Below are 27,773 nucleotides of genomic sequence, written 5' to 3'. Positions count from 1 at the left end.
CAACTACAATACACTTCTGTCAATTCCAGGTCACTTATACTAGCCACTGACAGCTTCACTTGAACATGCACAGTTGTACACCAATCAAGCCATTCACTCACTCACTCACAAACATGCCCCATGTAATACACGTACCTATTTGAAAATCTAAAGTATTGACGGAATCATTTTTACATTACAATCAACATTTAAACTATGTATGTATATATATATACTAATGTACAGTAATGTCATCTTTAAAAACATCTCCATGAGCCACTTTAAAGGAGGAGAAAACATGGAAATGATGGAAAATTAAGGTGAAAGTGTGTAAAAAGTTATTGGTAGCTACAGTCTTCAATCTTTCAATTTTTCTTTAAGGAGAACGGGACATTTGAAAATACTTATCGTATGGTGGGTATTCAGCATTTAGCATTTAGCGTTCAGCATTTAGCATCTTTGTATAACCATGTTCAAAATGTGAAAGTGATAAGTGTGATAGTAAATTCGATGTTTATATCCAACCTAATGCACTGAACATGAATTATAACAATATTTAGGAATATACCAAAAAAATGTTAATATTATTAAAATTCTGGTTTAAAATATTTGTTAGGAGAAATGACCAAATTAAAGTAAAAATAACTTATTACACATGTATCACATCCTCATTTAGAGCAATATTATGCACAGTCAATATAAATGAAGGGGTATTCCTGACTACCCACCATACAAAAATTATTTTCAAACATCCTTTTCTCCTCTAATAAAAACTGACAAGAACATATTGAAAACCTTATTTACAATTAACTTTTCACAAACTTTTATCTTTAATTAAGCGTTTGCATCATTTCTTTGTTTCTTCCACCTTTAATAATACGAAATTATACAAGAGCTTAAATGTACAATAATTTACAAAGCAGATATTTCTTATCTTGCTTTCTTTTAAAACATTGCTGTTATTATATAACTCACACTTTTGCATCAACACAACTGACTGGTACATGTTCACTTGTTTTTGCTTTGGTGCTTGCCCACCCCTGAGCCCTTAATGGGGAATGGGTGGGCCTCTGTATTCAGAACCCACTCGTCAAGTGATATCACATCATCATCAGAGAACAGCAAATACAGGTACTTCAGCGTCTCTGCCAGGAAAAACGTCTGCTGAACATCATCCTGAGGGGGGTGCTCCTGATAGACGTCCCGCAATCCCGTGTACCCACCATCAACGCGACAGTGCTTCTCCAGGGCCTAGAACAATCACACAAAAGACAACAAAGCCGGTGAAAAATCAGGCGTCTTTATGAACTAGGTCTTTTGATAAAAAAGAGTTGTATTTCATAGCATATGCATGTAGTTTTTTGACTTCAAACAAAAACCAAACAGCTTTTCAACTTACATTTGCATATTATGGCAAAAAAAAAATACCAGAAAATGGCAACCAAGGATATGGAATGTATAATTCAAGAAAAATTATAAATAACACAGTGTAGTCACAGCCACATGCGCCGTAAGGCATGGTTTCGGACAGTACACAGGAACAGCACCAAACACTGGATGTTTGCTCCAGCGATTTAGTTACAGTATCCTCTTGTAGGCAAGCATCGTACCAAGAGAACAGTGCTAGAGAAAACATGGGTGCTTTTCTCGTTATGGTAGGTGGATTAAGCTCTCAAGGTCGTTACAGTGCCTCCACCTTGTAGCTAAGCTTCTATCAGGATTAAGAATGAAGAAATGGGCTACTAGCTATGATAGCTGGTTATTACGCACACATGTGTTCCCAATTCAAGTATAAAACTTCACAACCGCAGTGACATATTTCATACATTCTTCTACTCACGCACATGTAAGGTGCTGAATTCGCACTAAAAGCGAATGCATAAGAAGGCAAATAAAAAGCAATCCTCAAAATATTTTTGTAAAGTGAGCAGAACTCTCAGAATCGGGCAAAATGAGTAATTTAAGGCAAAATTTAAGATCAAAAAGAGTAAACAGTCAGTGTTTGACCTGTCATTTAGTAATGAGAAAGATAGACATACTATGGACAAAAACCTGACAAAATTGTATAAAATACCTCAACAGCCTCCCATCCCCAGTCTCTGTACTTCTGCTCCTTTGTCACACGCCATAAATAGAAATAAGTCTCTATCACTTCTGGTCTCAGAATGTAATATTTCTCGTTTTGATTTACAGCTTTAGCGTCTGTGGTGCTGTCAAAACGAAAAGCCTCCGGGCCTAGCTTGGCAGCTGCAACAAAACAAAGCACTTCACTGAAGAGACCACATGGATCTATGCAATGGTGGCAGCAGTACTTACATTTAACCAGTAAAGACGTCTACATGTTAGCAGACACACAAGAGTAATGCATGACTGACCGTGTATAGACACCCGTCATGAGCAAACAGTCTGAAACATCCAGTAGTATTATACCTCATTGTGATTCTTGTAAAAGTATTAGTGTACACAATAAAACAGATTTCTGGCTGTTTTGACATGGCCCAGTAGAGAATGTACTCATGTCCCGCACATGTCCATTTCAGTACATGTAGTTTAGCAGTATACACATGCTGATAGTTTCTAAAGTTTACCAATACATGCAATTACACCAGCAAAACTGTGGAAGTTACTTCCCAGTCTCAGGTATTTCTCCTTATTGACAAAAACAATTATACAATACACTCACCCCTGCCCTATCATAGATTTAATGATGGGTTGAAGTCATATCACCTCCCAGTCTCAGGTATTTCTCCTCGTTTACACGTCAGTATGGACAATTACAATAATACACTCACCTGCCCTATAACGACAAGTTGCAGTGATATCACCTCCCAGTCTCAGGTATTTTTCCTCGTTTACAAGTCAGTATGGACAATTACAATAATACACTCACCTGCCCTATAACGACAAGCTGCAGTGATATCACCTCCCAGTCTCAGGTATTTTTCCTCGTTTACAAGTCAGTATGGACAATTACAATAATACACTCACCTGCCCTATAACGACAAGTTGCAGTGATATCACCTCCCAGTCTCAGGTATTTTTCCTCGTTTACAAGTCAGTATGGACAATTACAATAATACACTCACCTGCCCAATAACGACAAGCTGCAGTGATATCACCTCCCAGTCTTAGGTATTTCTCCTCGTTTACAAGTCAGTATGGACAATTATAACAACACACTCACCTGGTCTATAACGACAAGTTGTAGTGATATGACCTCCCAGTCTCAGGTATTTCTCCTTCACAAGTCAACATGGACAATTACGACAATACACTCACCTGCTCTATCGTAAGACTCATGACAGGTGGTAGCAATATCACCTCCCAGTCTCAGGTATTTCTCCTTCACAAGTCAACATGGACAATTACGACAATACACTCACCTGCTCTATCGTAAGACTCGTGACAGGTGGTAGCAATATCACCTCCCAGCTTCAGGTATTTCTCTTTGTCGTCCGAGCCTGCGGCACCAAAGGCAAACATGCCTCCTGAAGAAACCAAAACACAACCAGATTATAGTGGGATCCTAACGTAATAACACAGAAATGGCATCCAATCGCCAATAATTTCTGCCCTAACATATACCCCCTTCCAAACCAACACAGGCAAATCTAATCTGTCACATAATTTTATAGTACTGGGCCTGCTTGCAAAAAGAGATTGTAGCTACAATTGATTGTAGAACCCACAAATGAATTTACAATTGACTATAGACCCCACAATTGAATTTACAATTGATTGCAGACCCCACAATTGAATTTATAATGGATTGTAAACATAAGCTGTACCACTTTCACATAGGAATTGTAAGGCAATTGTAAATTGTTGAAGATGCAATAGACCAAATTCGACTTATACGTGTACATAATTTATTTTTGGGGCGATGGTAAACATTGACAACGAGGTCGATCCAACTGTTATGTCTGACTGTAAGTTAAAACTGTCGTAGTTTATAGTCCTTCAAGCAAGAGGGTGTTGATTGTAAGCTAAGGCTATAATCATTATCTTAGTGATTTACAATCAAGGCTTACAATCCCATTGGGCAAGCGACCCTAGTACATAAATAAATAATTATGGTCTAACTGCACATAATTGTATTTCAGTAATATGGTGGTGGTCACAAGAACACGTTAGAGCCATGAGCCAGCCATGAGAATAATCAATCACATTAGCCATACATAGGTTGTATACAGTGTCCTTTTATGTTTAAAAGTATCTTTAAATATTTAACTAAGGCACTGTCAGGAATGCTTTATATTGATCAAATTATTGATGACAAAAACAAAACCACTGCCTACACATCAACGACTATACAGCAGGTGGGATTGATATTTGAAGGCTGGAGTATACATGCAGTGTCAACTGCTCCTATATGTTATCTTATTATAATACCAGTAAATATTTAGCTACAGCATGGTCTACAACACAGTTAGGCCCCTATCATGTTCAATATTCGAGTACACTATAAATGAGTAGGATGTATTCCATTCACTGGGTCCACATGGGAGAGCTGTGCGTTAGTTGCCTTTTATGTCGAGTTTTTTTTTTTTCACCCCAGAGACGCGAAAAAAAACCAAAACAAGGGATACATGAAAGAAATAATGGAACGGTTAGCTCTTTCACCTTTCTGCAGCATCCCTGCAAAAACGGAAGCACTGCCAACACAAAAACAACAGCACAGAAAGTAAGACTAATATCTGGAGGCTGGACTGGCGTGCGGTGCTCCTGTGTGATATGTTATTATGATGGCAGTGTTTTGTTTTTTTTTACGGGTTTTTTTTGTGCATCATTCACTATTTCCCATCAACAGTTCGAGGTATTACTCGTTTTAGCACATGTGTCAACATTCAAGTTATGCTTCTTAGCAAAAAACAAGACTTACAATGACAATAATCTGTTTAAAGGGTATAGAATTATACAGGCAAAATTAATGAGGAATTGTCAATTAATAACAGAAGAAAAAAGCAAAATTACTAGTCACTAAGATTCAGTGTGAAAATATGAAAGTGTTACTTCTTTATGAACTGATACCAGCAGCATTTCAGCCATGCTCATGTTATATTACCACATTCTGTTATGACTTTTGTTCCATAACATATGACGCAGGCCCACACCTGCCAGTAGGAGTGAGCCAATAATCAGTTACAAGATAAAAGTAAACGGGAAGAAATAATTACCCAATAATCATGAATCTAGAATTTACCCCTTTTATCATTGTTAACTGTTATATAAACAAAAATACCTGTACTAGCATCATGATGAGTGAGCATATAACTTACAGGTAGAACCATACATTTTTTTTTGATTGGTGTTTTACAGCATACTCAAGAATGTTTCACTTATACGACGGCGGCCAGCATTATGGTGGGTGGTAACCGGGCAGAGCCCGGGGGAAACCCACGACCATCCGCAGGTTGCTGGCAGACCTTCCCACGTACGGCCGGAGAGGAAGCCAGCATGAGCTGGGTAGAGCCATACATACCTGAGAAACAAGCCAGGTGATCCATTTTGTGTTGTAATCTCCCAGATTTATATTCAGCGATGTACCGTAAACCAGATCTTGAGGTCGTTAACATTTTGTTTTCTATTCCCTGAAAACAGTAGCAGTTAACGGTGAGGGCACATATCTACAGGCACTTTATTATTGAGATGCTGTGTAGCATAAGTACATGTACATGCAATTCAGATCCCCATATTACCCGTTTTTACTCTAAAAGATTACCCCCTCCCTACATAAACAAAAATTCTCACTTCAGCATTTTGTTCTGAAACATACATCTTTATCATCAGTAAGTTACCATTATAGTTTCTAAATAAACCTCAGAAAACCTTAATGAAACCAACACAACTCTCAGAATCAGGCAAAATGAGTAACATGGATGAAATTTAGTGCCCAATACTGTAATTCTTCAATCTTTTCGCATGTTTGCAAGGTGTTTATTCAAGCATACTCTCAAGGCATAATGATGTGTAGCCTGATCAAATTATAGGGCACTTTTTGTAAAGCCCTGAGATTGGCCAATTCAACCACTGTAGTTTTGTCTCTGAGATCAAACTATAAATGTGTACAAATTGCACTGATTGTCCTCTTTCATAGGGCAAGGTTGAGGAATTAGCTTACAGTCCTTTTAACTCTGACTTCAAAGCTGTGTACGAGAAATACTTGAGAAAAGAAACTCACAGCAACACGCTGCTAGTAAATGAGTTTTATTTGTTTTCAAAGTGGTTATTTTTGTGACTTTGAGAGTGTTTGGTGTACTTCATCTTTCGAGTGTAAAATTCACATGCACACACTTCATTTATTATTTATTTATTTGATTGGTGTTTTACGCCTTACTCAAGAATATTTCACTTATATGACGGCAGCCAGCATTATAGTGGGTGAAAACCGGGCAGAGCCCAGGGGAAACCCACGACCATCCGCAGGTTGCTGACAGACCTTCCCACGTACGGCCGGAGAGGAAGCCAACATAAGCTGGACTTGAACCCACACACTTCAAGTGCTATTACCTTAACAGCTGCATCATACATGGTTCTGGCTTCATAGTCCTTCTTTCCTGAGTATATCCAAGCTTTCAATAAATACTCATAAAAACTGTCAGCTAGCGCTCCAATGGATGTATGATCTAAAACATCATTTAGATACACAACAAGCTGAGATATAATTAAAGACTGTGAGCATCAACGCATCCCCAACCTTGGCTTTTGATAATCATACAGCACATCATTCACGTATAATCAACTACATTCAGAGGGTAATATACAGGGCTGAGTTGTTCAAAATTGTAGTCATCCCAGTATTAACATTAGTCCAGACTAACCTGCCATTAACTTTGTGTTGGTATTAAGTTTTAAGTCTGGATGAAATTTAATACACTTCTGAACAACTGGCCCCTGAATTATAAATGCTCATTAGACCAAAATACATGCACCAACTACAAGTGGCAATGAACACATAAGTTGTCAATTTCGTGATTCTTCTCAAATTAATTGTCAAGATATGAGCAAATTACCCAAAAACAAACACATCTGGAACAGCTATAAATTCGACCTCACCATGAAGGAGGCATAATAAGATAATTTCGGGGATTTTATATTCCATGCTGAATATACAACACTTATGTACGGATTAAGCTGGCGTTTGATCTTGACCTACAGCTAAGGAGCTGTAAATAGTAACACTGGAACAAACTTACACGATCACATTCATGTATTTGAATGGTTGCTATTAAATTTGGGAAATGATGAACAGCAAACAATGTGCTCTTTGACAGACTTACGCTGGCCCCAGCGCCCTGTTTGTTGAGATAGTTTGGATAAAGGCCTTCTGGTTTGTCTATGCTCTGCAGCACTTCTCGCACCTTCATCACCTACAACATTACACAAAAGACATATAACAGCACAGTTTTTTTGACAGAACAAAATTAATGACTCAACACTCACGGTTATATGTATCAACCAAATCAAAAAGCCTGAACTATATTTTTTACAGGGTTGTGATCAATAAATTGAAAATAATATGATTAAAATCTTGTCTTGTTTTCATCTAGTCATTTCCAGGAAGCGCATGCAGTGCTAGCATGGAATTGTTTTGTCATAATTTAATTGGGTCCTCTAACATTAAATATGCATGTTTGGGCGAAACTTTGGTAAACACTGTTTAAAAGTCAATGAAATAAAATATTAACAGAGAAAAGGAACCACTGATCAGAATGGTTTGGGTTGAGACAATTCTGGTAGAGTTCAATGATTTACCAGAGACAATGAACAATGCTGAATTTTTTATGGGCTGGAAGTGAAAATGTATCAAATTTCACCAGCCAATCCTAAAACAGAGTGACTGTAAAGAAAAAACTTCTTTGTGTATACATGTGTGTAAGAAAAGGCAAGCACTTACCTTTTCTAAGTAAACGTTATTGCCAGTAACCTCAGTGAGAAAAGCAAACTCAAGGTACATGGTGCCGAATTCAGCCAGAATAGAGCAGCCACCAGATGCCCAGCCCCAGTTCCGACTGTTCCCACTGTTAACAGCATTAGCCACAAGCATTATGGTAGATGAATTAGACAAAAAACAGACCCATACATAAGTACACATGTTAAAGCCATCTTTCTCAAGACATCCTAATACTTAGGCTTTATTACAAACATGTCCTGAAGGCAAGAACAGAGAAAGGTGTTTAACCTCTTCTCTTTCATAACGTGCAAAGCGTTCCATGAAATAATGTAAAAAGGTATTCAGAGAATCCCATCTGCTCACCGGCTATACGCTATAGCAGTCAACTAGACTATGTAATCAGAATAAAGAATAAAGATGTAAAGTGTTGTGGAGGTAAAGATGTCGTTGAGGGGAGGTTCATACACAAAACTGAGGCAGTGGTGTTTGATAGGCAAACTGCGAACTGCATGCGGTAATCTGTGAACAATTCCAATGCTGAATGCTGTGAATGTCTCAGCAAATGTTGACCTATGGTTGAAAAAAAAAAAACTTAATTGTGAGGTGTTCAAGTAACAACTCGCTGGAGTGGTCTTTGATATGCAAATCACTTCCCATGATTGCTATCCGTGTATTATGGGTGGCCACTGCAGCACTCTGAATGGCTGAGCAAATACTCAGCTCACAACAGCCAGTGTCTGCGTGGATGGTTTAAACATTCCATCACAATATATGAAGGCACATGCGCTGGCCAGTGTCAATAGCTCATAGTTCCTATACAGATGTGGAAATCTTTCTACAGATACTGTGTATTTCAGATAAACTAGTATACACCAAGGTAAATTCTTACACTCTACACATATGGTAAAGCAGTTGGAGACACAAAAAGCTTATCTAGTCAACTGAGCGCATAAGAAACTCTAGCCCTACAAAAAAGGCTTGTAGAAATCCATGTTTACAGGAGAACAGAATCAAGCCAATCTGAATACGTGTTCACAAAACAGGAAAATGGTGACAAATCTAGTAAAATTGCCAGAGAAACCGTTCTGCCCTTCTTGTTCTCCTTCATGTACATATAGGTTGGTATGTCCATAAATCTCATAAGCAATAAAGTCACAGAAACCCTGTATACAAGAAATTGTTGCCCTGCATGGAGGCTTAATTTCTAGACGTGTTTACTACAGAAAACAAATTGAAGTTTATATAACTGGTATATTTTTGAACTGAAAGTCTATCAATTAAACTCATTAAAAACATTCACAAAGCCTATAAAACTAAAACCAATAAAACAGTTCAACCTTTGTAGATGTACACAGATGACAAGAAATACACAAAAACACAAACAAGACGTAACTTTCTATCACTGTATGTTGGACATCCATGTATGCTAGCATTATACAAGGGCTTAAAAAAAAACTTAACCTGCCGTTTAACCATGTGCATTTACACACAATACCTTAAACTAGGGAGCAAAGAAAAAGCTCAACCTTCAATCCATGTGTGATAGTCCAAAATACAAGAGCTAAAAAAAAGAGCTTAACCTGCCATCTGAGAGTGGGGATTTACACACTATACCTTAAACTACGAAGCAAAGAAAAAGCTTAACCTTCAATCCATGTATGACAGCCCAATATACAAGAGCTGACAAAAAAAGTTTAACCTTCCATCCATGTATGAGAGCCCATTATACAGTAGCTAAAAAAAAAAAAAAAAAAGCTTAACCAGACCCCAACACTGAAAGCTAAAAAGAGAACATCTTCAGTTTCATATGCAAAAAACAGGAGTTAGGCAACAATGATACATTAAAATAAAAAACGTCACACTACACTGATAAAATCAGCCAACTTGATATTAACACGATGAAGAGACATACATATGAACTTATATACATATAAACTTGTACAAAGAGCGTGTAGTTCACAATGCTCACAATGTGCAGGTTGCAATATGATGAAGTCTGTGCTTTTCAGTCAATCTAATTACAGGTAGGCCTACAAATTTTGTTTCTTGAAATAACGACTTAAAAATCACATTTTTTTTAATTCATTTACAACGTTAAACGTCTATGTTACAGAAACCTCCAGATATAAAGCTACACAAGCTAAACTAGCCAGAGCTGGATATTAACACTTCTTACTTAAGGCTAGGGTCTTTTTGTCACAAGCTATGATGATGCTCCTTTACCACTAAGGTAAACTTTTAAATTACCAAAAAAACGCTCTTTTCCATCATTATAATACAATACCTGCAAATACATGTTTCAAAAAGTTGAAGGTGTCTTGCACTTGGTACTCTTGTTAAGTGAACGGCCATTGTAATACATGGATGGTCAATCATGTGAACATCGTACTGACCAACCAATCAAGAGACAGACAGGCTTCAAGAGCTGCTTGACAAAATTAAAAACTGCGTTCATTTTAAATTCCTTCTATGAGCACCATAGTACTTACTTCCTCATGTTGATCATGGAGTTAGGGATGCCAGTAGGAGTGTTAAAGGCAGGCAATAGCTTATCTGCGATGAATATTGCCTTTTTCTTAAACATCTAAAAATGAAGAGAAATGGTACAGACTTAATACCTGTGGTCTTAAAGTATTTAAGTATTTTGTCTCCTATAAAATCAATGACTTGGCACTATTGCTTCAGATGCATGTACGAATGCTCTATGTAAGAGTCAAAATTACACAAACATAAAATGTTTAATCTATTTCAAAAACTCCACTCCCAGACAATTATATGATTATAAACAAATGCAGTGATTAAAATAAAGAGTGGGAATCCTTCTGATACTTTTCCCAAAATACCATGACCACTTATAGAGATGAGAATAGCAACCGTATCAAACCACTCTGGGTGTGATTCGTGCAGAATCCACTTCATGAACAAGGCAGTGCAAGTAACTAATTGCATACTATATCAGGATTTCTAGATTTTAACCACAAGCATATACATGTGCACTAAAAAATTTATTTATTTATTTATTTCTTTAATTTGATTTGTGCTTTACGCTGTACTCAAGAATATTTCACTTATACGACAGCGGCCAGCATTGTGGTGGGTGGAAACCGGGCAGAGCCCGGGGGAAACCCACAACCATCCGCAGGTTGCTGACAGACCTTCCCACGTACGACAGGAGAGGACTAAAAATTTAAATACAAAATAAGGTAAACCCATCATGTAAACGTGAAATCTGAGCAGTGCCAGTAAATACCCTCATTTCACAAACACTGTGTACTAAAATACACACCTCATCTCCTGTCAGAGCATATGCCGCCAGAAACCCACCAACAAAGCGAATGTTGGTTTCAAATACTGATAGCTCTCCTGCCTGAAAACAAGATTATCACACCATAGTTTTCTGGTAAAACTTGAGAACAAGGACAATACTATCGAACAGAGAATGAAAAAGACAATTATTTCTTTACTGTAGTTGGAATCTTGTTTGTGTGTTCGTATCTTACATGTTCTATTGTACCCGAAAGAATCATGCAAAGGTAAACACTAACCTAGACACTCTGATTTTCCAAATACACAGGACTGTTTCAGCATCATTGAAATCTTCGCATAAATGTGCATGTAGATCCATGGGATGGACATTATTTATAACAAGAGATTCAACAGAAAGAAAGACAATGGAATAAATATGATGAAAACTATTAAATGAATATACATGTACAGTAAGATATGACAGAAAGTTGGTGCTACAAGTAACACCCTGAGGAAACAGCTTTACCCGTTCAATATGCAGATTTTCCTCCACCCAGTCTCGTCCTCTCTTGAACTCCTGTTCCAGCCCCATGATGTAGAGAGTGTCCAGGGCGTCCACAATGGAGGCACCCAGACTCAGGCTGCCAAATATACTGCCTGTGTGACCCCGCTTGGAGATTGGTCGCAGTTCATTGGCTCCCCAGGCATACTTCTCGTAGCCATACCAGGCATGCTTCATCATCTGACAGAGAGAAGAAAGATGAACAAAACTAACACACAAGAGTTCAGGTGAACACAACATATGCCTCCAAAAATGCATTTGTTTGAAATGTATAAAAGAATACCAGCAGCGTTGTGTTGAGGATAACCCCTGAGAGCAATTTTCATCACAAGTGGATAAAGGTGTCCACCACAAATCCAAACTTTATGCAGAAAATCAAATCTATTTATATACTATATACAAGGAAAATGGCTATCTGGTAACCAAGACAACTGTGGAAATGGACAAATGTAAGTTGCGACACATTGCCATCTGTGTAAGTATGTATCCACCAAAACATAAAACTCTATGCAGAAAACTGTTGGAGTCATAGTACGGGCACGAATATGGACGGACGGACAGACTGGCAAAATCGCTATACCATAATATGCTATGCCTAATGGCGACGTGTAATAAAAGACTAAATGTACATGAAACTGATGAATATACTGAAAACTTAAATGTATATAGAATGTACAAAGTTTTTGTTTATACCAGTGCTTACAATCAAGGTTTATGAATTAAAACCTTCACCTCAGAATGCTTAATCGTCACCCACGGATACACAAGACAGCCACAAAAAAAAAATGACCTTGGACACTGAATGAACAATTATTTACCTGCTTCACAATATAAACCATCATACCAAATACATATATTTTATCTTTCATAGGTTTTCTGAATTTAATTCTCTTCTCTATTTTCCATACATGTATGTACAATGTAGTATGACATACAATCCTTTGGCATGTCTTTAAAGGGTTAATTCCACATGACGGGTGCTACATTCAGACTGTTTTTTTTATTCATTCAGTTATCAAATAAATTATGAGTTACAAACATTATCAGCAATGCCATTCTTAACACAGCAAGAAACTGCGATCCTCAGAACGTATCAAGAGATATTATTACGAGACATCAACAAATCATAATAGAGGCTAATTTGCATAGTGTGACTGGTGCTAAAGACAAATATCACCGATGACCCTCACTTTGACGTCTTTACTGATCTCTGTGATTTGTTATAAGACAAAGACCCTTAATGTTAGCCTTGAAGATTAGTTGAGCGAATACTGTTTTTTTTTTATACTGGCTATGAAACACAGGGATTTCAAAGAAATTAACAATTAAAGAAAATTCATCAGAAGGCGAATAAAAACTTCAAAATATGGCCTATTTTTGGCGGATTGGTTGGGTTGTCCTCAACAAAAATTTTTTTTCATAATGACCTAGCTGTCTCTATAACTAATGGATTGTTTGGGTGTTTACATCTAAGTTGGTGTGAAGTTTTCATTCACAAGCTCTAAACAAACGGAGTTTGACTTGCTGTAATCTTGCGAAATTCAAGAGTTTAGGGAGTAAGGGCCATGCATTAGGAATGCCAGTCACTTTACACTATATCAGAATGGATCTACTGATTATTGTTTATATTCATGCTTTAACAAGGCATTTCTGCTTTAACTTTCACTAAGACCGACATGCCTTAAGGCACTTTAAAGATACATAAGAGGAAGGCAGATGTTTAATATCCTTTCATAGCTATTTAGTACACTTAAATTGAGTCAAGCCAACAAAAAATTCAGCGTGCATGTAAAGCAACATCTGCTACCCCTGCTTCCAAAAACCCTGCGGCTCTCGACAGATTTCCTAGAAAACAGAATACTGGTTATTACATTCTTCTATGTATGTGTCGCAGTCAGATTTGCTTATATAGAGTACTGATAGTGAATGCTGGGATCTCTAAACGAACACACATTACAGCATGTTTTCTTACCAGAAAATTGTTTTAAAACTGTCTTTACACTCTTGTTTGCATTTAAATTTCAAACTACTGAGTGACAGTTTCCTTTAATGACTCCATTATGGCCTTAATCAGTTAATACAGTCTTTGCACTTAATTGTACTGATTGTGAGGGGTGGAATGTATGTGATGTAGCACCCATGAAATGAATTTTGAAACACCTGTCATGCCAATTAGCCATTTTAATTCACAAAAATGAGGAAAATAGCTCCATAGCATATATATACTTTTTGATAGTTGATATGAGAAAACAAAGAGAGATATTTATGCATATGTTTATTTTATAGGAAATTGAAAACTTCATCCAAATTGTGATGAGTGCTACATTATATTTGCGAAATTTTAATCACAAAATTATAAAACTAATTCATTCAAGTTTTTCATGTTTTTTTTCAGAACACATGACCACTGAGTCTAAAAACAAATAGAAAAATGTTTGAAAAAATATGCACAAATGTCTAATATTTTGGTGTTTGATTTTCAATGAATTTCTTGAATTCAGCACTCACGATGTCAGTCCTCACAAATGGCGCCACTGTGTCTTCAAAATTATTTTTTCAAACATTCCTGGATCAGTGAACTTTAAACATTTATCTTTAAGTATGTAATTTATATGGCAGGATACCAGTTTAAAAATTAGCATAAGTGAACAAGTCACATGGAATTGACCAAACACTTGATAAAAGGGTTTTAACATGGGCATTTTCACATCATACCCCATATCAGCCATATCAGCTGAAATTTGCTTATCAAATGATTTAGAATGCTCCTGTCTGGGTCCCTCAGTCCCAATGAGCAGTGTTATAATAAAGGCAAAAGTTACAACAAGTTATCACAGAACCTACAAAAGCAACACTGTTTGATCATAAAGCCAATGGATTTGCACATCAACTCAATGTTAGAAAACTGGAAAACATACTCTTCTATATTAATTAGGCCAAATTTGGGTTCCATTAAAAAAGACTGAACATTTTCATCAGTGATCTAAGTCAAGTTTTCTTCAGCATTATCAGCAAATTACACCTATAAACCACGTTAGCATTAAGCGCAGACCTTTGTGGGCAATATTTTCTCTTATTATATACACCTTTGATGTTTGCCTGTCTTTTATTGTTGTGATAATCGTGATTCTATTTTTGCCTATAGCAATGTCAATCAATTACCAGGAGTTTGTGACAAATTTTCATTTTTGGTGACTAAATTTTGCTCCTTGGTTGACCTGATTTATGTTTGGTGTACCATAAATAGAGTATTGAATTCATACAGGCTGGAGTATTCATTCAACAACCTGTACAGATTTCACTATATTGGTCATTTCTGCCACCCAAACAAACAACTTCAACCACATTTCTGTGACAGTTTGTCTTAGTATCTCCTGCCTTATAAAAACATTTGCAATATTTTCTGACATTAAATAAATTCAGGCTAATTTAACAGACAGACATAACTAATTACTATTCATGTGTGGTTTAATATTCATGAATAAAGAAAGACGTAACATGTATTGTATCTCATTTACCATAGGCTTGGGAATACTAATCAGACTTAATAATATTATGCATTCACTAGGATGTACAAGCTCATTTTTACCGAGCCAACATTCCAATTTATACAGTCAGTTGGGAAGTGAGAGGAAATTTCATTATTATATGATACGATCGTCAAAAGAATAACCAAATAAAATAAATTTTTGGCCTTTAATTTTGCTATATTTGAATACTGGGTTCACACAGTACACAGTTGACTACATCATGTTGCTTCGCCCTGGGGGCTTTATTACACATGTTATGTGGTACATTAGGCAAAGGCTGTCTCCCTAAACTCCACATGTTGAACTGTGTAGTATAAACTTGGATGAACACTGTACTGGTTTTCTGCTATTTACTCATACGGCATATTATTCCTTATTTACTCAGTTACCAGGGCTATTCACAGGAAAAAGCAATTGTAGGTTCAGATCCAAATCTTTGCACGTGGCACAGCAAGCATGCATAACGATTTTTTTGTAAAAAGTGTATCAAAAATAAAAATGAGAGCCTGCGAATAAAAATATTTCATAATATTAAATCCAAACTTTTTATTGGTAAACTGTCATATTTTCTTTTACATCATTACTTATCCCTTGTGACGTCAAAAGTGGGAGCACAGTAGTGGTGCGTATTTATCAAAGAATATTAAGTTATGAAAACATTGTTGACCAGATGTAGATTGTCACTTTGGACCTCACTGGTCAAACGTTGGTCTTCCTGGCATACAGGAACATGTAGCAGACTTTCCCGTACATTGGTTCAAATAATCGTACATACATGTATGCTCTAGGTAGGTCTTAGCTCTGTTGGGCTGTAATTATGTATACTATCACAGCCCTGTCTTGATCCATAAGCTTACCTTGAACACCTCTTCCACAGCTGGCTTCAATATGCTACTGTTGGCCTCCAAATAATGGGTCCGTCTGTACTCAGAGTAGTCTCAGCTATCGATTCCTGCTTGGTGTCCCCGTGTATCCCCTAGTAAATCCTCACAAGCATGAGACTGGTGGAAGCTGGATAGATTCAAACTCCAACTGCCATGTTTGAATGCATACTCCTCACAGCTCATACAAGGGAGATAACTACTAGCAACGAGCATATTTTGTACATCCTGTTTATTCTTTGATTTAATTCTTTGAGAGATTTTTTAGTGATCAATGTTGATTATGGGTTCCCTCTAGGTCATTACTAGTGCAACTGATCCTGAACAATTAGCCCAAGTGTGTCAAAAGGTCAAACTAGTCTAGTAGTAGTGGTGGTGGCAGTGATTTCCCTCACTGTGAGGAGTATGCATTCAAAGATGGCAGTTGGAGTTAAAATTTAATTAGTTTCCACCAGCTTCATGCTTGTCAGGATTCAGTAGGGATGACACACTGGGACACCTATCTGGAATCGTTAGCTAAGACTATGTGTATGGAGAGACACATTACTTGGTGGCCAAAAGTTAGTGAGTGAATGAGTGAGTGAGTGAGTGAGTGTTTGGGGCTTAATGTCCTACTTAACAATTTTTCAGTCATATGACGACGAAGGAATCCTTAGAGTGCATGTAATGTGCCTCCTTGTTACAGGACGGATTTCCACCACTTTTTTTTCTAGTGCTGCTTCACTGAGACGACTTACTGAAGGCAAGTAAAACTTGCCCCACCCGAGCCATTATACTGATACGGGTCAACCAGTCGTTGCACTCTCCCCTTCATGCTGAACGCCAAGCGAGGAAGTTACAACTTCCTCTTTTAAGGTCTTACGTGTGACTCGACTCAGGATTGACCCTGGACATACCGCTCCCTAAGCAAATGCTCTACCAACTATGCTATCGGGTCCGGTGTAGTGTATTGACGCCAGCACAGGAAGTACAGAGGTGTTCAAGGTAAGCTTATGGATCAAGACAGGGCTGTGATAGTATACGTAATCACAGCCCTACAGAGCTGGGTAGGTCTAGGACTTTATATCTTATTGAGCTTCAGTGGCGGGAGTGTATATGTATTAAAATCCTATATTACTACTCTAAGGAAAAAAACATACTCAAATGTAAGAAGAGTGCAGTAACATTTGGGATTCAATGGTTCCAATGTTTCATAGGTATGAATTTGCTTTCATCAAAAATTGTTCTCTTTCTTTAACAGTAATCAAGTTTATGAATAGAGAAAACCAGAGCGCTTAAAGTAATCTGCAAGAACTGCCTTCAAATATGTGACCTCGAAAGTTGACTGTCTCACAGTATCTTTGGCAATAAGGGCCCAACAAATCAACTTTGCTTGCAGTGCCATGTACCATCTGTAAAAGGGTCAATGTATGCATCCACAATCACAAAGAATTTAAACTCTAACAGTGACAAAATGGTGGCAAGAGAGTCGCTGCAAGAGAATTTATAACTATTGCCAGTCGTGTGACGGCAACGTAAGAAAAATATTTTCAGTGTTTCCTGTCTGATGTTGAGCCCAGCTGTATTGACACCCTCACTAAATTTAACAGTGTGAATGTCATATTCCAGATCTGAAAAAGGTGACATTTGTGGCGACGGTATATTGCATTAGGAGCAGTTGCTACTATCAAAGTTGAATGCATTGAACGCATACAGATAGAGCTACATGTACAATGTACGTAGCGACTCGTGATCACTGAATTCATATCTCACCTCTTTGACTTTTTCTCTTCTGTACCTTGCCTGTGAATCAGACAGTCCTGCTTCTTTTGGTTTACTTTGCTCCTCCTGAATTCTATGCTGGTCTCTCCTTTGAAACCTTAAAGTGTCATCTTTCTTTTCAGCTGAAACGTCTGCCTGCAAGTCTCCCTTCTTATCTCCCTTTGATCCTGACGGCGGCGGCTGTAATACATGTTTCTGATTCCACTCTGCTTCTATTTTATCTTTTAATCTCATTTTATCTATTAGTCTATGAGTATCAACTACTTCATCGGGGTTATGTCTAAACACATTTCCACCCGCGATCGGTACCCCATCGGGCCCTATCCTCGCTTGTGGTATAAAAATCTCCCCTCCCGCTTGCTGAAGATGTCGCCTCACTTCTTCCACACTAACCCGATCTCTCAAGTCCGGTAAGAAGAAGAAAGCCCCAAAACAAACCGTACTAAAAGTCACAAATACAAGTATGATCACATACTTTTCTCTTAGTCTAAGAGTCTTTCGTCCCTGTGGAACAGGAACTCCGTTGATATACCTCTGAACGGTTGGCAACACACTGGAGGAGGCTGCCATGTTGTCTGTCATCCAACAGTCAACGTGGGGCTCTTACTAAAATAGGATCGCTTAGCGCCGAATAGAGTTGGACAACTCCCCTCCACATGGAAGACGGATATCATTGAGCAGCAGCCAGATCTACACTCGTACATTTACGAGGATTTGCCTGTTGTAAGTCAGTTGGTACAAATGGCATATACCGATTTGACTGTACCGTGATTTATTTGCTTTCAAGGTGAATTCTTTCATATCACGACGGTGTCTTAGTAGTTAGATTTATACACAGTCCAAAATCTGGTTGGAATTTAATACAGCTGTGGCCTTTCAAATAGTCACAGATGTGCTTTACGTGATTTCTGGTGACTAATGTTATGAAACACAGGATAAACTGCGTGTTGCCCCCCTCCCCCCACCAACATAACTAATTATAATTAAACTAATTTGTTTTTAAAGTTTTACATGATTCCTGACTTCTCAACAGCTTCCTTTAAATCTTTTTCCTGTTCGATTTGTAAGTTTCACAAAGTAGAGTACCGGGTAGGTCTACTCAGCTGTGGCAACTCCAACACGACTCATTCAAAGTATCGATACTTGGTTCAGTATTATAATTTTCTTTGAACCTTCCAGGCCTTACATCAGGAGATAACCCTCTGGATGCAAGATGATTTTGCCCATAAAACCAACTCTCTGACATACATCCAGGACTTTGTATCCCAGGCTAATAGCAGGCAAACCTAAATCCTCTAACAAGTATAAAATGTGAAGAGTATACCTGTGGTATGTTGAAACACTATTATTTTCTTTTAATTGGAATGGTGCATGACGTGGTGCTCTGTCATTTTTCACTGATATGATAGCAAGTTAATGGCTGGAAAACAGAGTAAACCGTTGACCTTTGTCACGTACCAGACAAACCTCTTGGCATAAACCGAACCAAAATAGCAAGAGTTGGATTTGAACACTAGACCACACTGCTGAAAGGCCTGATAGTTGTAGCAAGCCAGTGTTTCAGCCATTTGAGCCATCTATTGTGTTAAACCACCACTGCTGCCTTGGGAGCCGCAAAGCCTAACATGTCTAGTTGTTGTTATCATGTTCAGCAAGTATTGGTTGAGCAGACTTGTAGGTGCCACAAGCAGACTAGGCTATCCATGCTCTCAAACCGTGCAGGGTCTATAATCTGTGAGCAGAGATACCAAGATGCTGCTTATACCAGCAGAAATGAAAGTCTTTCTCTGCTTCTTTGAAGCCTGAGGTCACCAAGGCATTTCCCAAAGTACAGAAAATCAAACTCACAACACATTTCATGGTATCAACAAAATATATTTTTCACAAGTATCGCTGGATGTTTCTTGCAGAAATTTCTTGAGCAGACTTTGTACACTATACTTAGTGGGAATTCCACACAATTTAAACTGATAGATAAATCTGTATTTAATCTTGGCTACATTAGGAACCACAATCCTCATGTATAATACATTCTTTATCTCTCTCTATGAGCAATGTTTAGCAGAATTCAAGTCAGTTCTACCTCTAGCTTTCATTAACCATAAAGCTTGTTTAAGAGCACAAAACTCCCTGCATTAAATATCACAATCAAAACAATTTGATAAACCACGACAGATTGCGTATTAAAATCACATTCATGAAATATACGGTTACATACTGACAACTTGATGGCTGCAAACACACACAGTTCCTATTAAAGACTTAGGAGTCTACATTTAGATCACAATTTATTGACTGTTGCTCCCTTGTACATTAAAGTTCAGTCAGCAATCAGTATATTCAGGGCCACGTTAGAACATGTACATGTTGACTCTTTCATCATGGACCAGTGAACCACAAGTCCGCACATTTGGGCGTTCACCACTCCACAACACTGAGCACCAGTGGGCAGCTTGTCCTAACACATATGCGTACTACATGCCTGGATATTATTTGATCAGATTTTTACATTAAAGGACACAGATTAGCAAATAAACTAAGTGCTATCACATGTAATGTACTCAGTCTATAATCTATGTATTTATAGGTTTTACAAATGTTTTTTTATGATGTCCATGATTCTCCTAAACAGTTATTGGACAATTACTCATGACCTCTCAAAAGACCTTCAGTGGAGTAGAGTACATGATTCTCTCCGTTTCTTGTTCAAGCTGAACAAAAATGGCTTAGTATCCAATGGTATCAATCTTCAATACGTTCTCATTGCTGTTCAGACAGACGGATCCAAAATGACTGATTAAGCTATGTCTAATGTTAAATATACACCAAGAACTGTGTACATGTACTCAAAAGATTGATTAGAATCTAACTGTACATGTCTCGGTCAATAAAAGTGAAGTTCTTGGTACAGCCAATCAGGCCTTGACAAATGAGGTCTGTTCTTGGTACAGCCAATCATTCAGGCCTTGACAATGAGGTCTGTTCTTGGTAAAGCCAATCAGGCCTTGACAATGAGTCGTGTACTCTAATCCAGTCCACGCCGGTTTGGCTGAGGATTTATATGTGGAGGTTCCTTCGCTCATTACGTAACCTGACCAACATGTCATACATGTGCAACAGACTTGCGTACTGATACGGTTTCGAATTTGAATCATAAATATATAAATGGTATGTGTAACCTTCCTGTTTTCTCAGCGGGACTGTTTTCTAGCATTATCACAGCCCTTTGTGGAAAATTTACTACAATTAACTGTAGTACTGTACATTATAGAATAAAGCCAATTTTTCGCATCACAAATTCGTGACGATGGCATTTAAAAATGGTTCCCACAGAATTTATTAAAATCAGGTGTAATGAACATGTCAACAAAACTTGTTTAATACACAGGCATAGTATAAAATAGAAGATTTCATATGAATGTATGCTTGGAGTTTTATATCCTACTTAACCATTTTCCTGTCATATAGTGACTAGAGAAGATTTTGCCAACACATGATCATGACTTGTTATAAATTTCTTATATAAAGGAACATATACATAGATTACTTCCTGTTTAAAAGTGTCTTTAGGGTACATATCAAATAAAATATTTTACTAAACTTATTAAAAGCTGTTTAATATTTTTAATTTTTTTCTTACCTATAAGAAAAATGCAAACATTCATTTTGTAAAGTGTCTTTCACATCAGTCAGCATTCACAGATAAACTTTCTATGACAATAATCATATTTACATTAATGAATACCTACAACTGCATTTCATGAAGTTTTCAGTGCTGAGAAAGATAAAGAAACAATTATAAATCATGGTTTACTACATAAAAAATTATTTTTTTTTTTACCTTTGTATGCATTTTCCTACTGTAAACCTGTAATACTTTACTGCAATCAATATCAAAGTAACCCTTTTTTAATCTCTGAACACAGCAGAGTGAAAAATACAAAAATAGTGCCTTTCTCTCAACAGGTTTAGGCTCCTAACAGCGCATGCGTCACTCTCTACCTTTCGCTTTACATCACTGCCACCAATAGACAAGTTTGACCTTTGGAGCCTGTAAGACGCATGTAGACTTGTTTAGGCTTAGCCTCGTCATGTGTGTCCTCCGGCGGAACTATTTAATCAGCATTCATCAATAAAATTGTTTTAGGTTTTGTAAGAATCATGTTGTACATACTCCAGATGAGGAGAGTGCATGTGTATAAAGTACTATTAGAGACAAAGGTTGAGATGGATTGGTATCTGATATCACCTCCTGCCTCATCACCATGACCCCAATGACCTCTGCATTGTTCAAGATTTTTATACAAAATTTAATAGTGGTGATGTAAAGTAATGTAAAGCGAAAGGAAGAGAGTGATGCATGTACTATAAGGAATATGGGATTAGACTTAGTAGTCTAAGGAACATCCTGAGAAAATATGTTTAACTTGGTACCTAGTGGACATCTACTATCACATGACTGGCCATTTTAATAATGGCTGTTCAACCTAATCCTTGATGAGCATAACAGTAAATAATGTTTGACAAAAATTTAAATGTGAACAAACTATTTGGCCATATGCAAAAACCAACCAATATTAAAAGCGAAGGCATTTACATACAAAGCAAAAATGACTTTCCCAAGTTAAATGAATATCTTTATGCACATATCTGTTCTCTACTTGAAGGTCAGGAACACTTGATATTTACCAGATTCTTGATAGAGCTACCCTATTCAAATTCACATAGATCATGAATACTTGATAACATCCTTAGAGATTACAGTAAAGCTCTCCATTTCAAATTCACGTACATCATAAATATTTGATAACATTTTAACAGATTTAAGTAAAGCTCTCCAATTCAAATTAATGTAGATCATGAATACTCATTAACAGATTCTTAGACATTACAGTAAAGCTCTCCTACAGACATGTTGATCATGAATACTTGATAATAGGTTCTAACAAATAATTATAAAAAAAAAAAACGTATTCAGTTTCACACTGATCATAAATAAGGGTAATAAAGATTAATTTGATTGTAACTACCATGGCGACACATGTTAAAACATTTGTTGCCATGGGAGTAAGCGTCGACTTAGGCTACGATCGCTGTGCAAGAGGTCTCGAGGGCCCTTTGCACAAAGTGACCGTAGGCTAAGTTGATAGTAACTACTATACCGTCTGCTATATACTATATGTTGTCATGGTAGTTACAATCAACCTATGATTGTAGGATCGCTTTGTGCCAGAGCCCCCAGTATACCATGGGCACTGGATAACAGCTTCTTACCTGTACAACACCAAGGATTATAGCACAGGTCCTTTATTCAATTCAAACTGATCAAATACTTGATTACATATTTTTATATGCAATCATAAAGCAGCAAACAGATTTGTAACAGATTACAGTCAAGTATCTCCTACCATTTTGTGTCTCAGGCGCACTTTTTTCCAACATATACATTTAATACACAGATTCTCCATCAATGCGTTTAACCGTTACCAGCATTAAGGTTAGCCTTTATATCATCTATGTTCAGTCAATCATGTACGTCATGACAAAATCTATAAGTCACGGAAGACACACAGTGAGACTTTCAGGAATAAAACATTTAGTTCATGACAAATATATTGCAAGTTCAGTTTTAGTGCGACTTTGAAAGGGCACAAGCTCCCGACAGGCCACCTTACAGCAAAGCTGACTGTGATAATGACCAACACTAATAATTATTTATGAAGATAAAACACTGGATTTATGGAGCCCCAGGAGGTTTGCTTCGTGTTGCTTCTGCAAACTTTCCAAATCGCTTCATGGGGAATAACATGCTGGGTAGAGTGAGGCATAATTACCCTAAATTACCCTAGACATCACACATATGTACGTTGTCTTATATTCATTAATTCAACATAGCTGTGGGTGTACCACTTCTATGGCTGTAAGTTCCATGTGCGAAGTGAAATGTGCGGAATTCATCACTGAAATGTCCCTACGCTTCTCGCTTCTCTTTTCCACAAAGTTGACAACTGTCCTACGATTTCTCTTCGTTAAGAATCACCTGATGACGGATCAGTTTTCATCCTCTGCAGGAAGGACACTAACATCATTTATTACAAGAGCTCATATTACATGTACATACGTATCAGCAAAATGTCCAGCAAAATCCTCTTCAGCACTTTATTTTCAAAAGATAAGAATTTTCTGATCATTTAATCGTAAAATATTTATAGACAAATTAACATTCAGATTCAGAACTTTCACTGGCCAATTTATAATTACACATCCAGAGGTAAGGTCTGACTCTCACCTCTACGTACACACGCATTAAGCTTTCAGTCAAATAACCAGCCCGTACTCAGGTAAATCTCTATACAAATAAAACTATGTACAAATTGTCTAACAAACAGATTATCCAAATATAGCACAAATATTCACATTTACATCCTGCATGCACATAAAATAAGCTGAAAATACTACTTCTCTTTTTCTGCACAAATTAACTCATAAGGCCAATCCACACAGTAAATTTTGTGTGCAAATAAATTACACGAAGAAATACAAAAACAACTCTTTCAAGTATAATAACATGCTATATCTTTGCCAACATCATACCGCATCCTCCACTTCTTCATAGACCTACAAAAACAGAAATCAGAGATTTAGCTCACTGAATATGTATCATTGTTCATTGATCACAGGTCATCACGATCGCTAAAATACTGACAAATGGGGTGCTAAACCCCATGAATCATTCATTCATTGATTAGGTCTATACACTGCCAATACATCACAAGGTCACTTCTACTGGCAGAGTCAATGCTGACACTTAGTTTACAGCATTGCACCTGTCTAATGCTACATGGAAACATAAGGCTGCATGAAGCAGAATCCCTCAGCACTGCAGCTGATCAGAATACACAAGCTTACAGTGTCCCCTTATACAGTCAAGTAAGCATGCCAAGTGTCCCTTTATAATGTAAAGTAGGTACACAAACTCACAGCATGCCAAAAAAAAAAAGCTAGAACTGGCTACGCTAATGCGCATGCAAAAAAAGCATGCTTTTTGTAATGTCGAACAGCACCATGTGGCTTTATTTATGTTTCAAATGCGAAACTGTGAACTGGTGTATAGGATCATCACTGGGTAAGTTACTCATTTTCCATTTCTGAGAGTTCCATTGGCCTTTTTCAGAATTGTTTGAGGGGTACAGTGTAGGTACGTTTGTACAGTAGCAAATGTAACACTTCATAACCTTTCCTTACTTCTAAAAATGCACCCTTTCTGGTAGAATCTTACCATGGTGAAGAGAAGTGTCTGTAGGTCACTGGCCGTAGCTCTTTCTGTGGGGTCTGTTCTAAAACAATGCTCCAGGAATTCCTTACCCTCGGCACTCAGGCTTTCAGGAATGACAGGTGTACAGCCCATTCCCACCTTAAACATGATCTGGTAGTTGTTCTCAAACTCATGCCATGGTCGCTGTAAGGGAAAAGAAATTAAAATTTCAGTCTCGCCACTTCAGTCTCACATGGGCCACCACTTCAGTCTCACAGGGGCTATCACTTCAGTCTCACAGGGGCCACCACTACAGTCTCACATGGGCCACCACTACAGTCTCACATGGGCCACCATTTCAGTCTCACAGGGGCTATCTCTTCAGTCTCACAAGGGCCACCACTACAGTCTCACATGCGCCACCACTTCAGTCTCACAGGGGCTACTACTTCAGTCTCACAGGGGTTACCACTACAGTCTTACAGGGGTCACCACTACAGTCTCACATGGGCCACCACTTCAGTCTCACAGGGGCTATCTCTTCAGTCTCATAGGGGCCGCCCATACAGTCTCACATGGGCCACCACTTCAGTCTCACAGGGGCTACCACTTCAGTCTCATAGGGGCCGCCCATACAGTCTCACATGGGCCACCACTTCAGTCTCACAGGGGCTACCACTTCAGTCTCATAGGGGCCACCCATACAGTCTCACATGGGCCACCACTTCAGTCTCACAGGGGTTACCACTTCAGTCTCACAGGGGCTATCTCTTCAGTATCACAGGGGCTACCACTTCAGTCTCACAGGGGCCACCGCTACGGTCTCACATGGGCCACCACTTCAGACTCACAGGGGCTATCTTTTCAGTATCACAGGGGCTATCTCTTCAGTATCACAGGGGCCACCACTACAGTCTCACGTGGGCCACCACTTCAGTCTCACAGGGGCTACCACTTCAGTATCACAGGGGCTATCACTTCAGTCTCACAGGGGCTATCTCTTCAGTCTCACAGGGGCTACCACTTCAGTGCACTAGATCAAAAATTTATATATTTGTGTATATTAACACTGAGGCCATCTACACTTAACAAAAAAGTCTTTCTGTAATATATATCTGATAACACCTGTCAACATTTGCTATTGAAGTTTTCTGCCTTACCTTTCCAGTGACCATCTCCAAGACAACACAGCCTAAGCTCCAGATGTCCGCTGCCCTCCCGTGACCTTCCTGACCACTACGAGCTATCACCTCAGGTGCCATGTAGGCTGAAGGCAAAACAAAATTATGTCACAGACTTAACAGGGAGATTTCACTATTTGTATTTATTTACTTATCAGTGTTCAGTGATTGGTGTTTAGTGTCATAACCAAGAATATTCTCACTTTGTTTTTGTTTTAATCATTTGATTGATATTTCACACCGTGAATATTTCACCACATGACAACGGCCAGCATTATGGTGGGAAGAAAACGGGCAGAGTCCAGAGGAAACCCACAACCTTCCACAGGTTGCTGGAAGACCTTCCCATGTATGGCTGGAGAGGAAGCCAGCACGAGCTGGACTTGAACTCACAGTGACAGTCTCCTTCGTTATTGTGCCGCTCTGGCATGCTAACCACCTCTGCCCCCAATTTTCTCACTATTTGTATATATACATACATTATTCATATGTACATGCAGCTCTATTCATGTCATAAGGGAACTATTTATTTATCTATCGTACGATTTTTGTTTTATGCCATATTCCATATTTAACTTATACAACTGCAGCCAGTATTATTATGAGAGGAAACCAGGCAGAATCTGCAGGAAACCCACGACCATCCACAGGTTGCTGGCGAACTGAATGTAGGTCTAACTCTTCAGTTCATGTCACTGAAAATACATCTTGTGTAAAGCTTTGACATTCACCATTGAAAATAAACTGATTAGTGGGTACAAGTTACTTTTAGTTCTGTTTACAAGAGAAAAACTTTACGCAAAGTCACTGTTGAGTGCATGGTCATTGCATATTTTCCATATATGTGGTAAAATGTAAATGTTTGTTAACCAGCAACAGCGACTGGTTAATTAGGTTGGAATGTTTGGTTTGGTTTACACAAACTTGAGGTCAGACCCATTACCTGTAGTTCCCACAAGTGCGTTTACTTCCCCAGGCATCGTTGTGTGGCTCTTTAATCGAACAGAACACCCAAAGTCACCCAGTTTCAAGCACCCATCCGATGTCAGAAATATATTTGCTCCTGAAACACAGAACAAAGCAACTGGAATACCATAGACCTGCATGTACTATACTGTAGTTCAGAATGATGACAGTGCAATTACTGCTTTCAGATCTGTACACTAAGCCGTGTTGGTTTATTTATTTATTTGATTGGTGTTTTACGCCGTACTCAAGAATATTTCACTTATACGACGGTGGCCGGCATTATGGTGGGTGGAAACCGGGCACAGCCCGGGGGAAACCCACGACCATCCGCAGGTTGCTGACAGACCTTCCCACATACGGCCGGAGAGGAGCCAGCATGGGCTGGACTTGAACTCACAGTGACCAAGCTGTGTTGGTGTTAAAATAATTATTCAACAGCAATGTTTTCAAGATATTAAATTTCACCAGGAGTTTATTTTTTTTCAACTGACACATTATGCTTAAACCTTAGCGAT

General features: G+C 38.1%; 2 protein-coding genes across 2 annotated transcripts in view; both read right to left on the bottom strand.

Moving 5' to 3' along the window:
• Window positions 1-412: 412 nt before the first annotated feature.
• Window positions 413-18,423, bottom strand: LOC135478325 (mannosyl-oligosaccharide 1,2-alpha-mannosidase IA-like). Its single transcript, XM_064758605.1, is given in 13 exon segments — window positions 413-1,230; window positions 2,054-2,226; window positions 3,259-3,300; window positions 3,405-3,467; window positions 5,462-5,570; window positions 6,490-6,605; window positions 7,260-7,280; window positions 7,283-7,349; window positions 7,877-8,000; window positions 10,363-10,457; window positions 11,160-11,240; window positions 11,646-11,861; window positions 17,845-18,423. Coding segments are annotated over 13 exon segments (1,929 nt in total). The 3' UTR covers window positions 413-987.
• A 5,025-nt stretch (window positions 18,424-23,448) lies between these two features.
• LOC135467530 (mitogen-activated protein kinase kinase kinase 4-like) overlaps window positions 23,449-27,773 on the bottom strand; it is a 31,175-nt gene continuing 26,850 nt past the window's right edge. The window contains 4 exon segments of the mRNA XM_064745305.1: window positions 23,449-24,471; window positions 25,133-25,312; window positions 26,269-26,375; window positions 27,233-27,352. Coding sequence (XP_064601375.1) covers window positions 24,442-24,471; window positions 25,133-25,312; window positions 26,269-26,375; window positions 27,233-27,352 — 437 coding nt within the window. The 3' untranslated portion in view covers window positions 23,449-24,441.

This window comes from Liolophura sinensis, chromosome 1 (genome assembly GCF_032854445.1).
Source record: "Liolophura sinensis isolate JHLJ2023 chromosome 1, CUHK_Ljap_v2, whole genome shotgun sequence".
Classification (NCBI taxonomy): domain Eukaryota; kingdom Metazoa; phylum Mollusca; class Polyplacophora; order Chitonida; family Chitonidae; genus Liolophura; species Liolophura sinensis.
This window is presented reverse-complemented; position numbering and strand designations above follow the sequence as displayed.